This window comes from Cygnus olor, chromosome 3 (assembly GCF_009769625.2).
Source record: "Cygnus olor isolate bCygOlo1 chromosome 3, bCygOlo1.pri.v2, whole genome shotgun sequence".
NCBI classification, from domain to species: domain Eukaryota; kingdom Metazoa; phylum Chordata; class Aves; order Anseriformes; family Anatidae; genus Cygnus; species Cygnus olor.
In genome coordinates this window covers 16,203,901-16,218,267 of record NC_049171.1, presented here as the reverse complement: position 1 = coordinate 16,218,267, position 14,367 = coordinate 16,203,901, and the positions used below count along the sequence as shown (strand labels likewise).

At 39.7% G+C, this 14,367-nt stretch overlaps 1 protein-coding gene across 3 annotated transcripts in view; it reads left to right on the top strand.

Moving 5' to 3' along the window:
* TAF1B (TATA-box binding protein associated factor, RNA polymerase I subunit B) overlaps positions 1-14,367 on the top strand; it is a 50,104-nt gene that overhangs the window by 25,031 nt on the left and 10,706 nt on the right. For all 3 annotated transcript variants that reach the window (XM_040552376.1, XM_040552374.1, XM_040552375.1), the window contains 3 exons: positions 11,366-11,513; positions 13,671-13,848; positions 14,138-14,184. In XM_040552376.1, coding sequence (XP_040408310.1) covers positions 11,366-11,513; positions 13,671-13,848; positions 14,138-14,184 — 373 coding nt within the window. The remainder of the gene's footprint in view (positions 1-11,365; positions 11,514-13,670; positions 13,849-14,137; positions 14,185-14,367) is intronic.

Here is a 14,367-nt window from a genome sequence, read left to right as displayed (position 1 = left end):
AAATAAAAATCCAAGTATAAGCGAAAGCATACATACAGGATCCTTTGTCTTCATCCTCTTATTCCTTCTTGTTTTTCACTTTTGTTCTCTACTCCTTGATAGAATTCTTAATGCTCTGTTATGAACAGCTTTGAATGTCTTGAAAGAAACGCTACCCTCTTGACCAGATTTTTTTCAAGAAACTTGCTCTCTTCTGCATCTGCTGAATACATAACCTCTCAGCTTTAGTTTTGAGAATGTAGATGGAGCAAATATGGCTATAAATTTCTCAGATTTTCATCCTGTCCAACGGATGACTAAAATATTTTCTATTTGGAAAAGAGGAGTAAGTAAAGACGTTGAGTGGGAAGGAGAAGATCGTGAAAGACTTACACAATGCAGGCTTTGTATTTTTGTATGGCATCATTACAGTGGGTAAGCATTACAGTATGTGAGCGCTATACTTCAGTTTTTAGTATGATTTTTAAGATTATAATTCAGTGACCCATGAGCTGCTATTAAAATCACAGATATACTTTTTCCACCAGTGCCTTCTTTGTGTCCGAGTACACCCACGAGGTGTAAGTCAAACAACAGATAAGCTCGTGCAATTAAGTTTGTTAAATAGGAGGTGATTTTTTTTAAGTAAAATTTGTCATGTTCTCTGAAAGCTGGTATGATCAATGCTGTTATATTCATGTACCAACCTTAATGTAAATACCTGCACGATGTTATTTATGGAGGTTTCTATAATCCCTTTGTGATGCTGTTTTCAAACATGCAGCTGTTGCAGCTGCGTTAGAATTATTTTCGAACAGCTCCTGATTTCCAGTAAAGGAACGGAGAACAGAACTTTGTTCACGTATAAATCCATCAGGCACTCATACTTAAGAAATCTGTGGAATTCTGGTTGTGTTGTGTTGGTTGGTTGGTTTGGTTTGGTTTTTTTGTTTGTTTGCTTACCCTCTCTAAAAGGTACGCAGAGTGACAACAAGGCGATCAAATATCCGGACAGGTTTCCTACAAGAAACAATTAAACATATCTATTTATCTTTCGAGCTAAAGAAGAGTTGACTAAGAGGAAGCTGTGATGATAGTTTACTTTGTTTAGGAGGCAAATGTTTCTTGTCTGTTCCAATACAAGAATTGGGAGGTGTCAGATGAAGTTTTACTACCCTGTTGGTTCGGGATCCAACAGCAGGAAATAATTCGTGTGTCTTGTGGGCAGTTGGTGGAACTTCTTGCAATCGGTTGGTCTGAGTGTTAAGAGGGGTCAGGTAATGACTGGACAGAGGCCACACACACACACACACAAAAAAAAAAAGGCATACGGCACTAAAAAGTTCAGAGATCTCACTGCTGTCTCAGCCACAAACTGTGCGAAGCTGCAGAAATATTTGGGAAAGTGTCATTGTGGCTTGCTTCGTTCTTAAATTCCTCCCCACTCATCTCTCTTGCTTGCTGCTGGATGCAAGGCTAAAAAGATCTTTTGGGCTCAATGAGGTACAGCTGATTTTGTTGTTCTGGAATTTCAGTTACGGTTTCAGTTCATGGGTTTTGTGTTCTGGGGAGACTTTTTAAGATGGTAAAACTTCATTTTTCATTAACTCGGTATCTCACCAACTTTTCTTCTACGTTATAGTTCAAGCCTTTAAGTTTGGTGAACTTAATGCTCGTCTTTAAAGTTTCAGATTGAGAAATCTGGGTTCAGTTTTATTCAACTAAAAATATGTTGAGGAATGATTAAATGGTAGAAGTACGCAAAATCCTTTTTTAACAGGGATATTGCTAACCTATGGCAAAGAACCCTAAGCAAGGAAAACTTTAGCTTTCTTGAGGAAAAGCTTTGCTTTTTGAAACAAGCTTTTGCATGCATTTATTTTGTGATGACGTTCGTTTTGGTGGAGTAACTAAAGAATGGCTTGTTTAAATACAATGCTTGGAATATAAGATTTCTTATTGATGAGTAGGATCGACAGTCCCCATGCTAGGAGGAAGGGAACACTTGTAAGAAGTCTGGCCTAGAAGTGTGCTAAAAGGAGAAACGTGAAAAGCCAAGTAAGAGTGAATACTGGGTCGTGTGGGAGACAGCAAGTTAGGGATTTTTGCACTTTACCAGTAATAGTTCTAACAGCCTTTGGTTCTTTTTCTTTTTGGCCCTAAATACAAGCACAGGTCTTGGATTTGTGAATATATGAAGTTAATACTGTCGTCTTTTCATGTCTTTAAATTCATAGAATATCCTGAGGTTGGAAGGGACCCACAAGGATCAAGTCCAGCTTCTGGCTCCATGCAAGACCACCCGAAAATCAGACCCTATGTCTGAGAGCATTGTCCAAACACTTCTTGTTTGGACTCAGGCTCAGTGCTGTGACCACTGCCCTGGGGAACCTGTCCAGTGGCCAAGCATGACTAAGGTTTTAAGGTAAACGTACAGAATTAGGAATTACTGGAATGAATTTGCTTTTAGCTGAGGCCGATGTCTAAGTGTGTGAGGGTGTAGTCACTAATCATTTAATCTCCTATCGTTTCTACCAGATAGCGTCGCAGTTTAATATGTGGAAGGTAATGAGCTGCTCAGTGTATCTTTTTCCCTTTTCTTCATCTAACGTGGGAGTTAGGGCTTGCTTTGTGCACACCACGTCGAGCCAGCACGGTTGCAGGACGTGGGCTTCTTTTTCTCCTCCCGATGCCCATCATGTGGCCGCTCCGTTTAGGCTGGGCTGGGAGAAAATGGAGCGCTGCTGCTCCCTGACAGCTGGGAAACTGCGACAAAGAGACTTGCCCGAAAGCAACAGGGTGGGTTGTGGTACTGTCATGAGTAAACCTGAAGATTTCCTAAATACTGTAAGGTTGTCACCTTATTTAATTCTTTTTTCTTTTCTATGCTGCCTTTTCAAAAGGGGTCCTGTATCGCTTTAGAATCTGATCCTGGCTGATGCCCACATCTCCGAGTCATCGTGCATTTTAGGGGAAACCGCTGCCCCTGGGATTGTCTCACAGCCCAGGTTTTGGTGGGCTGTGCATTTGTATTTTAGTTTGGGTCTGACTCAGACTGCTAGTTGCTGACTAAATCGATGAATTGACTCAGGAATACAGGTCAAAGCGTTGGTTCGGTTTTCTGCCAGAGCGTTCAGACTGCAATGCCAACAGCTTTCTGCTTCCCTGGGATGTGATCTACCAAGCTTGCTTGTAGCTGGGTTCCTCTATTTATTGAGGTCCTTTCGTAAAATCACATTTGGCCTGGTGTGTAAGGTTTGTGAAGATCTCTCTTCTGTCTAAAATTTGAATGAGCCTAATTGCCCTGCGACTTTCTTGTTTTAGTGGTAACTCTATAAAGAATTCAAATGAACACAGCAGCCAGTCGTTCTTGTTTATTTTAAAAAAATCTTCTAAGAGGTATAAATTCCAGCCATACAAATTCTGCTAATCACTAATGCTGCTTTTTGCTTTCCAAAACAAGCAGCAATTCCTGCTTTGGTCTGCCAGGGTTTTGTGATACCTTGTAATCTCTAGTTGGTTGGGGTGTCTTTTCTTTTTTTCTTTCTTTCTTTCTTTTCTTTCTTTCTTTCGCATTTTAGCAGGTGCATGTAGTACTTGTTCAGGATAAAAAAAATAGTGCAGAATGAAAAGAAGTAAGGGTGAGGCTTTTATTTAAAAAAAAAAAAAAAAAAAGCTGAGGAGGAAGTTCACTGCTGAAAGGGTTATTGTAATCAAGTTTATCATGGGAGCTTGCTGTTGTGTAACAGAAACTCTAGCTTGTCCATACCTGTCTTAAAGCATTACTTAATGAAGAAAGAAAACAAACCTACCAAAATATTTATGAAATTCAATAAAATTTGTTCCCAAACTCCTTCATTTCAATACATTATGACAGATCAGCTCCTCGTTGGATTGCTTTCTCCATTTATAGAAAGACTACATTTTTAGAGAAGCGGTATTTGTCGTTCAGAGGTAACTTGAGCATGAAGTGGGTAACGCTCAAGCACGTGTCTCTGTTGGTTTAATAATATTGAAACTCATTTATTCAAAACCACTTTAGCCAGGAAACGTCTAATGAATATGATGTATTCCTCTGAAAGTAGCGTATTAAAAAGCCTGCCATACATACAAATATATATATGTTTTCCAGAAAAGGAGTGCATTTGTACTGAATGCTCAGTTAGCTTTTTCTTTTGCGTGTGGGTTGCTGGCTCATCCACATGCCATCTTGTATTCCTTGATAAAAACTGTTTTAACGCAGTGCAGCAAAATACCCTCCTAGCACACCTAGATTTTTTTTTCTCTCAAAGATGCATAAACATTGTTTAAAGAGTCATTGTCTAAAATGAATCTTCTCCATACAAAGATCCTTCTCACTTCCTCTGCATCAATGTTCATGAGTAGTCTGGGATCTTAAGATGTAGTAGCTGTTTCAGATGAGATCTTGAAGGACAGTTATCAAAGGAGAGCAACAGAGAGAGTGCCAGTGTTACCTGTATGATTTTCAAGTGTATCTTGGTTTCCTTTTTTTTTTTTCTCTGCCCATGTGTTGTCAAGCAGATAACTTGGGCAACATGTTTGTCTGTCTCAACAATGGAGAGGTTGATTCCATTACCCTGTCTTAGCCTTACAGTTATCCTCTCTGCTCCATGGCAGCCTCATGAAGCAGCAATTTCTGTTGACCAAGCAACAAGCGTGTGCTTGGTCTTTTCTAGTGGAAGAACTCTAAGGAGCTACCTGTTTCTCAGCAGGTATTTGAGTGGGGTTGTAGCAGTTTCACCTGCCTTTGTTCGTCCTTGTCACTTGGTTCCCTTTAATAAGTCCAGGCACACCCTTTGCTGTTACATCAGCATCTGTATATGATTCATGGATATCAGTGTTTGAAGAAATGTGTCTGCTCCTTTAGTCCACATAAAAACGGGGGTACCGAGGCAGATTCGGCGCTCATCGACCCTGCTTACCTGTTTCTGGTGGTGGCTGGGAAGGGATGGAAGAGCAGCGTGCAGTGGTTCTCCCCATCATGCTTTCACATATGCTTGCACCTCATGAGGCTGGATGGTTTTTTCTGCCCAGCAGTGGTATCAGTGCTCACAATGCCCATCCTTTACATCGTGTATTTCTCTTGTGTATACCCTATACTCTGGAAAATAATTCATGCAAACTTCGTGTTAAGACTGCACAGAATCTAACTGCAGCAGAGCTGACTGCCTTAGTTTTGACAGCTAACCTAGCTGGGAAAAAATGTGTATTAGTGAGAGGGTTGCTTATTTGGGAAGGTTTTTATTGATAATGATGCACAGTGTTTAATTGTCCTTAATTTTTGTGTGTGAGAGTTATTGCAGTAGTTTCCTGATGTTAGAGGTAGGATGGTGGTCGCTGAGAGGCAGATAGAAGTTAGGCAAGGGGAGGGGGAAAGAGATTTTAAAAATAGACATTGGTAGCATTTGTTTATTAATGCACGTTTGCATGGGAGGGAACCAGACTGATAGAATTGTGGGAGCGCACCACATTGTTGAGGGCAATACCCAAGTCATGGGAGAAGAAATTATTCAGTAATCGAGGAGTTTGGGCTTTCCAGTCACGTTGTGGATCTAGTACATAACGATTGGGTCATGAGGTCATTTTATTCACTATTAAGTACTCACTTGGGTGTACGTTTTACAGCTGATACAGTTGTCTTTACAGTCAATTCTGTTGTGTAACCTGCGTGCACTACAGCTGGCTTCAACCCACGTCAGGCTGGTAGGATAGGCTTGTGCTGCAGACTAGCAGATAGAGCTGAGTCTGCTGAGTAGCGGAAGGAAGTACAGCGAGCCAGGCTCTGTAGGGCTGACGTGGTACCTAATCTTACCTTAGTTTTAGAGTTCCTGGCAGTGTGTTTTAATGCAGGCGCCATTCAAAGATGTTTATGTGCATTAGGGTACCCACTCGGTTTATTGCTTTTACAATAAATATCTCCTGGTTTATGGACATGCTTTGCTTTAGGCAGGAATTGAACCAACTTCTGGATTGTGATGCAAAAAAACCCTCCTCCAACACTCAAAATTTGATCAATAATGAAAAAGTGAAGTAGATTTCAGTATTGAAAGGTCATTAGAAGAAGCTCCTAGAAAAGATGTCCACTGCTGAACAGCTGAAGGTAGATCCTCAGAGAACAGGTAGGCATGGGACGAAAGGAGTCTGGATTTGGAAATTCTCAGGTAAAGGGATGATGAGAAAGGGAACTGTGCTGGGGAAAACGTACTGGAGGAGAGTATATAGGGGGAAAAAAAAAGATAAAAGGGAGGATCTAAAGAACTCTACAATTAATTCTTTTCAGAAGGGATACAACGTAATGACAATAAACTAAACAGAACTGTGCGTATGTAAGTACTGCTGGTTTCTCCTCCCGTAGGAGAAAACGGTCTATATGGTGAGCTAAGGAGAGAGTCAGTTAGACCACACTTAAAACAAAAAGCTCTGGAGCCTGCAAATGAAGCTAGAAAGCCAGCCAGTTGTATACTGTTTTCTGCTGGTTGATCAGCAACATTCTGATACTGTCCAAACAAGTAGGAGAGGCTGCAATCTTGGCTCACCCCAAACAATTACTCGTTGCTCTGATCTGATTATCATGGTAATAGTTTGGCTCGTACGCTTCTGAAAACCAGGTGGCTCTTTTCTAGCACAGGTGAAAAATTTCATGTAATTTGGAAAGATAAAGGCAACTGATTTAAGTAGTCTAATGAGTGTATATCATAATGAAAATCTTACTCTAGACACTTCTTTACCGACTGAGCAGTGTGTATTTTCTCTCCTATACGAAGTTGAGGGGAGAGAGGAAAAAAAAGAAAAGTATTCTCAAGTAGTACTAATTTTTTGTACCACTTTCTGTAGACGACCTGATGTTAACTTATTTGTCGTGTGTGAGAACAAGATACAAAGATTTTAAAGACAAAGCTGTTAAGGAAAGTTCTCAGTAACCTCTGTACCCGATCTAGACAGGTTATGGGCTCTGTCAGCATTGTTGATCAGTCCTGAAGAAATTCCAGCTTGCGAAACACCTGAAAGGGCTATCAGGTGGCATAACTTTAAAAGGGTTTTCTGTCAGTCTTCCTGAAATTATTAAGTGCCCTCAAGGGTTTGTAACTGGGTTTGATATGCCGAGTGTTTCCCAGGTTCTCAAAACAAAGTGAGAGCTCAGTAACTCCACATGCTGATGGACAGGGGAGTTGTCCTAACATTTAGCACAGAAGCACAACTGAAAATGTGTAATGCAAAATCGTTTAATTTGCGACTGGATAAGCGAAAGTTGTACTTGGAGGACGTGTGGCATATGATCTAAGGCTGTCCCCTCTTGTCCAAGGACTCCTCCCTTGGGGTTTAATCATGAGGCAGAGTGTTTTCACTTGAAGGAGGCCCCAGCTCTGGAACTTGCTTTCCTACTGGATTTGTTGGTTGATTTTTGGCGCAACTTGTTTTATCACGTTTGTTTTTCCTGGGAGAGATGCATAGCTAGGTAGAAAGTGAGTATCTCTCAGATAAATTTTATCAGCATTCATGAATTTGGAGATCTTCAAAAGCCACCTGGACATGGTCCTGGGCAACCTGCTGTAGGTTGGACCAGGTGACCTCCAGAGGTGCCTTCCAACCTCAGCCATGCTGTGATTCTGTGACTTTTGAGGCTGCTTGACTGCAGTATTTTGCTTTTCTTAGTATTGTACTAACACTTACTGTGCCTGTTGCATGGAATTTGGGCGTTCTGTTTGCTTTAACCCTCCCAGTAAGCGAGATTTTGCAGCATAAGAGATTTGCTGCGTGAACTCAGAGCTCTTTCAGAATGAAGCAGGGTATGTGTATGGTGCCAGGTGAGAGTTTTCAGGGCTAGAAATGCTCTACAGTCTCCCCAGTCCTCTACCTTCAAGTCTTTCAGCCCTTTGTTTGCTGCGATGTGTCTTGCTGAGATGTGATCTCCTCTTTGATTCAGCTTACACTTGCAGTTTACAGGTCAGGAGACGACTGCGTGCTCCTGAAGTGCAGCGTTCAATCCATCCTGCGTTGTCATGACTCAGCGCTGCGTTGTAGAAACACGATTACTACTACAATCAATGCTTTTGAGCTTAGGGGGTTAAGCCCTGGAGAGTAGCGATGGATTTGGTTGGTCTTTACGGCGGATGACTGTGTCCTTCCTAGATCTGCATGTCCCACTTGTGTTTACCTCTCTTTATGAACACACATCAGCTAAGAACAGTGTTAGTCTGTTAACACCCTTTTAAATGAGCCAAATGATAGTACTCAGTGTTCATTTTTATTTTTTTTACATCACTTGTGTTTACTCTTAAAAAAAAAAAAAAGGCTATCATGAAGCAAAGAGCATTTGAAAAATAACTTGGTTTACTTCTCTAAACTGCAAACAAAAGCCTGAACTGGATTCTAAAACCTTTGAAACAAAAGTCAGTGTTGGCTGTGAGGATGAAGCGATGATTCACGAGTGCCCAGGACGGGAAGGCTGTCTCCTTAGCCTGATACAGTGAGAAAAGCTGATGTATACAGTGATAGAGGTGCCTACCTTGGACCCTCAAATTAAGAGTTACGTTCCTTAAAGTACCTCTTTGTAAAACTAGACTGCTCAGATAACTTCACTGGTGATAGTTTAATGTTTGAGAAAGGGAGTGCTTCAAATGACTGAATTCCCGGTGTCTTCATTTTCATCTGTGCTATATTATTAAGAAGCTACTAATTCAGCTGCTTTTCATCAAAGGGAAAATGCATTTCCTTTATATCTAATTAGGAATATTGCTCTCACGCTGCTTTTATTTGAATTATTTGGGACTTTTAATTTTTCTCCTGATACACTCAAGAGAAGTTACGTATGATTCAGGTTTTGTTCTAGGATTGTTTTGGTATTCAATGTAGAGCTGCTTTTTAAGAGGAATGGAAAGTAATGTGAGCTTGGTCTTCTGCAGGAGCCTGGTAATGCATGTTTTTCTTGTTTCTCAAGATTGTCACATAGAAGTCTAAGCCACTTTTTAACACTGTTTAGAAAATATAATGAACATGATACAACTTCCTAACTGTTACCCAAGTTGCATGTGTAATAGTGACAGTAGAATTATTCGTTTGCTTAAGCGTGTATTAATGCAATTAAGGAAGTCTTAACTGCAGTCTGGGGGGAGATCATTTAAGAAAATTAATGGAAACGTTTGGCAATCACTCAAAAACTGTAAAATTTGAGCAATTGCTACATAGCTTATGTTAAAATAGGTGAAACCAAGTGATTGGTTGAAAAGGCGTTATCTCAGTCTTACTGTTGTCGTCAGCACAATCGCTTTGTTCTCAACCTGGTCTATAAAATCAGAAGCCTGAATTCAGTATTGTTCAGGAAAGTTTTGAATCTGTGTACAAAGTGTAAACTCCTGCAGCATTCCTACTAAAGGAAAGTACCTTAAGCACAAGTTAACTTGATAGATACGATACATGATAAAGTGCTCTGCTGAGTTAGAACTGCCAAGACCAAGCAGAAAATGCATCCCTTATACGTGTAAAAGGGTAAAGTAGCCTGAACAACTGGAAGCTATCACTTTAACAGGTACATTCAAATAACCATTTAAAATATAAAGAATTAAGACACGCAATACTGTGTTTAGTAGAAGAGTTAAAGTGTTAAGAAATGAGGGTCAAATCTTTCAGTTCATACTTGCGCAAACTCCACCAGGTCCTGCTGAGCTGACTGAACAAGCTTACCAAAATCTGGCTGTAAATTATATTCTCCTCTAACAGGAAAATCTCAGTAGAAATTGGGGGAGCTTTCTTCATGTAGTCAATAGTTTGGAAAATGATAAATAACTAAATGCGTAAGTATGGAAGGTGATGGAGCAAATAAACCTGGAAACCATTTCCAAACATAGAAGTCCAAGACGGTGACTAGAAGCAATCAGCATGGATTTACAAAGGGGAAATGCTCTGACCAACCTGATGACCTTTGATGACAGGTAGAAGGCTTGGTGGATGCTCTTTATCTTAAGCAAGGCTTTTGACTCAGTCCTGCACAACATCCTCATTGACAAACTGATGAAGTTAAGGGGACTGCAAGGTGGATTGAAAACTGACTGAAAGGTTGGGCACGAAGGGTTCTGGTCAGTGGCATGAAGTCCAGCTGGAGGCCAGGCACTGATGGTGTACTCCTGGCCTTGATACCGAGGCCGGTACTGTTTAAAACCTTTGTTAATGACCTAGATGATGGGTCAGATGGGACACGGTGCACCCTCCGCAAGTCTGCAGACAATGTAAAGCTGGGAGGAGTGGTTCATACACCAGGTGGGTGTGTTGCCATTCGGAGGGACCTCAACAGGCTGGAGAAATGGGCCAACAGGAACCTCCTGAAGCCCAACGAAGGGAAACGTCAAGTCTTGCACCTAGAGAGGATTAACCCCAGGCACAAATACATCCAGCTGGCTGGAAAGCAACTTTTTAGAGAAGGCCCTGGGGGTCCTGGTGAACAAGATGCTGTGAAAATGAATGTGAGCCAGCGATGTACCCTTCTGGCAAAGATAACTGACAGCGTTCTGCAGAGCATTGGCAGCAGGTCAAGGGATTTTATCCCTTCACGCTCCTCAGCACTGGTGAGATATGAGTGCTGGGTCTGGTTCTGGGCTCTCCAATAAAACGGAGACATGGACGTATTGGAATAAGTCCCAAGAAGGACCTTGAAGATGATGGAATGAAGCATCTGCTGATGGGAGGCTGAGGGAACTGGGACTGTGCAGCCTGGAAAAGAACCAGATCCTTAGTGTGGTGTCTAGGGACAGGATAAGAGGCAATGGGCACAAATGAAAGCCAGGAAAATCCATTTATGCGTAAGAAAAAACATATATTGTATAGCAAAGATGGTGAACCCCTGGAACAGCAGGTTTCCCACAGAGCCTTGTGGAGCTTCGTCTTTGGAGATGCTCAAAATCCAAAAGGCACATGGTCTTGGGCAGCCTGCTGTAGCTGACCTGAGCAGGGCACTTGGACTGGATGATCCCAAGGAGTCCCTCCCACCCTCAACCATTCTGTGATTGTCATCTCTTTCCTCTTTAGCAATGTCACTCTAAATTGCACCTTTTTTTTTTTAAATGCAATTTCAATCTTGGAGCATCTGAAAACATATTGATCACTTCACAGAAGAGGTAGTGTGTTGGTCACAGGTCTGAAGAGCAATGTTTTATTGGCTTTTTGTATGTTTTATGGGCTTTAAAACCAGCCTGTGTTTCTCTGTGCAATGCTGCAGTCTGGCTCCATTCTCGCATGTGTGTTTAGTCATACAGAGTGTTAAAAGAAGGCAGTGTTTCTGTATTAAATAAATAATTAAAAATCAGGAATTTAAAATCAACAATAGATATGGTAAAAGAGAAAATGCATAACCCGCTCTATCCCTCTCTTTCAGTCATGGCCTGTGTATGAAGAGGTGTACAGCAAAATGATTGAACTTGCAGCCTTTTTAGACCTGCCTCGTTTTCCAGATATAACAGAGAGCTGCTTTCTCCATCCAGATGTGTTGTGCATGAAGTACTTGATGGAAATTAATTTACCTGGTAAATATTTTCCCAAACCCAAACCGATAAAATTTTTCTTTGGTTTATTAAACCCCAGCAAAAACAAAAATCAAAAACCTTGAATCACTACTTAAAAGAGGAGGCGCTTTTGTCTTCTAATTTATACACATTTAAGCTTGAACTGAAAGATCATTTCTATAGAAAACACCTTCATCAAACATTTAAAGTAGGTATTGAAGGCCCAGATATGCAGGGGCGTTCTGGTGCTGACTCTCAGCCTGTTGAGTGGACACTTCATTTTAGACCTTTCAGTATCCGTGTGAGCTAAGAGGCACTACTGCAAGTCACGTGGCTTATTCACTTCAGATAAAAGATGCATGAAGTCAGGACCTGATTGCTTAGCACTGAAAGGAATTGTCATATGTAAAGTTGAATATATATTCTATAACGTTGCATAATAACATTAATGTTAGTATTAACAAGGGATGCTGGGTGAAGAACAACCTGTCTTGTTTATTTCTGATTTAGTTTTGAAATAATTTATTGCATAAATATGGAATTTTTGCTTATTCTAAAGTTCAGTCTTGAATATGGAACTACCAAAGAAAAACTGATGAGTGTAAAAACTGATAGTGTATGACCTGTGTCTGCTGGGTTACCATACTTCTGTCAAATACTGCTGGCTCTGGAGATGACTTCCGTGGGGAAATAGTCTATAAATTATTTTTTTCCCCTCAAAACATTCCAGAAATTAATAGTTCTTTTTGTTTGTTTGTTAGTTTTTTTTAATCTTATATTGCAGTTAATTACATAGAATAAAACTACTTTACGTTTCCATATACTGACAGCTAATGAAAAAAAGACAACAAAAAGATTTATGGCTGAAATGCCAGAGTAAAAATTCTGCTTTTGTACTTTTACACCAGTGTTACACTGGAGCCTATAGAGGCTCACTTATTTTTCACGTTATGAAGTGTCAGTTGAGTCAAAGAAAAGCTAGAAATTTGGCATCTTCAGGTTTATTACAGAGAAATATAAAGCTAAATACCCTTTAAAAGTTACCATAAGAGCAGAATATATTGTCCTTCACCCTTTCCTTGCAACTGAACTTTTTATCATGTAGAAGTATCTATTTATTTATTTATTTATTGTTTTTATATTTTATTTATATTTTGTTTATTGAAAAAAGACTACTGTTGCTTCCTAAACTCTTAAAGTGAATTGGTAGTGCCTCTTAGGACATTGAATAATAATGAAAATGTGGTTTAAAGTATGTAAAAGACAAGAAAGTATATTGGCAGTATTTGTAAGAAAATTTGTTTGGAAAATGCTTTTACGCTTTTCAGATTTTATTTAATTTTTACTGTTACATACGAGAGGATTAAAAATTCGTTTGTGTTGAACTCTGTAAGGAGCAAGAGAATAGAGAGTAGGGCTGGATTAAGGTTGTACTTAGTCATACATTGCTAACCTTTGTGGAATCTGATGGTGATGTAACCGACACCCGTATTTCTTGCTGAGCAGGAAGGGTGAGAAATTTGGGGGATTTGTATCTGTGAAAAATAAGCATGAAGTAATAAGAGGCTGGCTGGATATCCTACTGCTGCTTTTGGAGCTGCAGTTGTGTAGGTTTGACATAAGCCACGCTAGCGGGTGCAATTAGCCTTTACGGCGTAATGCCAGTTTTAACCTAAACTGCCCGTTTTAGCCTCAGCTGGGAACGTTCCCCAGCCTGCTGCCGAGCCCAGCTAGCCCCTGCTTCTCTTAGCGCTGCCATAGTCTGGCCCCAGCCCTACATTTCTTTTCGGTTGATAGACAGGAAAAACGTTTCTGACAAGTTTTTGGCTTTCGGGGTTTTTTGAAACTAGAGTTCAACTGTATTTATATTCTGCATGTGGATCCAAGAGTGCTTTCCTGGAACAATGTTCAGGATGATATAACAACATCTTTTGAATAACATTAAAAAAAAAAGTTTGTTTTTTTTTCATGCGTCATTTTTTCATTATATTTACAATGAAGATTACCCACTGTATATAAAAATATCCAAAAATGCTTTTCAGCCTGAAAACTGGCCAGTTGGTCCAAAAAATGTAACCATCATTTTCTTCTAATGACCAATTTTTCGTATTTGCACTGTAAAAGTCTTTTAGCTTGTCTCAACGTACTTATATTTTTATCTTTATTTATATTAATTAGATGAATTGCATAATTGGACTTGTCGAGTGGTGAAAAAGATTGGTTTCGGAGAAGTGGATTTCCTGACTCTCACGCCTGGAAATAAATCAACAAGAAAAGTGAAATACGATGTCCTTGCTGCAGCAATAATTGTAGTAGTTCTGAAATTATTGTTTTTATTAGATGATCACTATGAATGGTAAGTATACAAGCAAATCTCTAACGAAGACTAAACTTTCAAATGGTGCAAATGACTATCTTGGATTGCGCTTTCTTTAGTAATATTTGATTTATAGTATTTTAATTTTAAGTTCAGTAGCATAAAACATGAACTCAAAGGCATTTTAGGAATTGAATGTTTCTTATTTTTACAAATCAACAGTTTGAAACCTGGAATGAAAATTAGGGTGTAATTTTTGTCAGTTGTATTTGAAATTCACGTGAAAAGTTCAGTATTTGCAGCTATAAAATGGTCTTTTTTCCCCCAGGTTACTTTCAGACTTTGCTGCAGAAAGAAATAAAAATAACAAAGAAGGTACGTAAATATTCCAGTAGAAGCAGTCGTGATTTTGTAAATGAAATAACTTTGTAATCAGGCTTAGAAAGACTTAATCCTATTGATCATTAAAGTGTCTTTTTGTCTTTTATTCTTTTCAGAAAGTTCTTTATTTAAAGAAAACACAATCTTGTTCATATAAAATTGTCTTGGCTTCCTCGC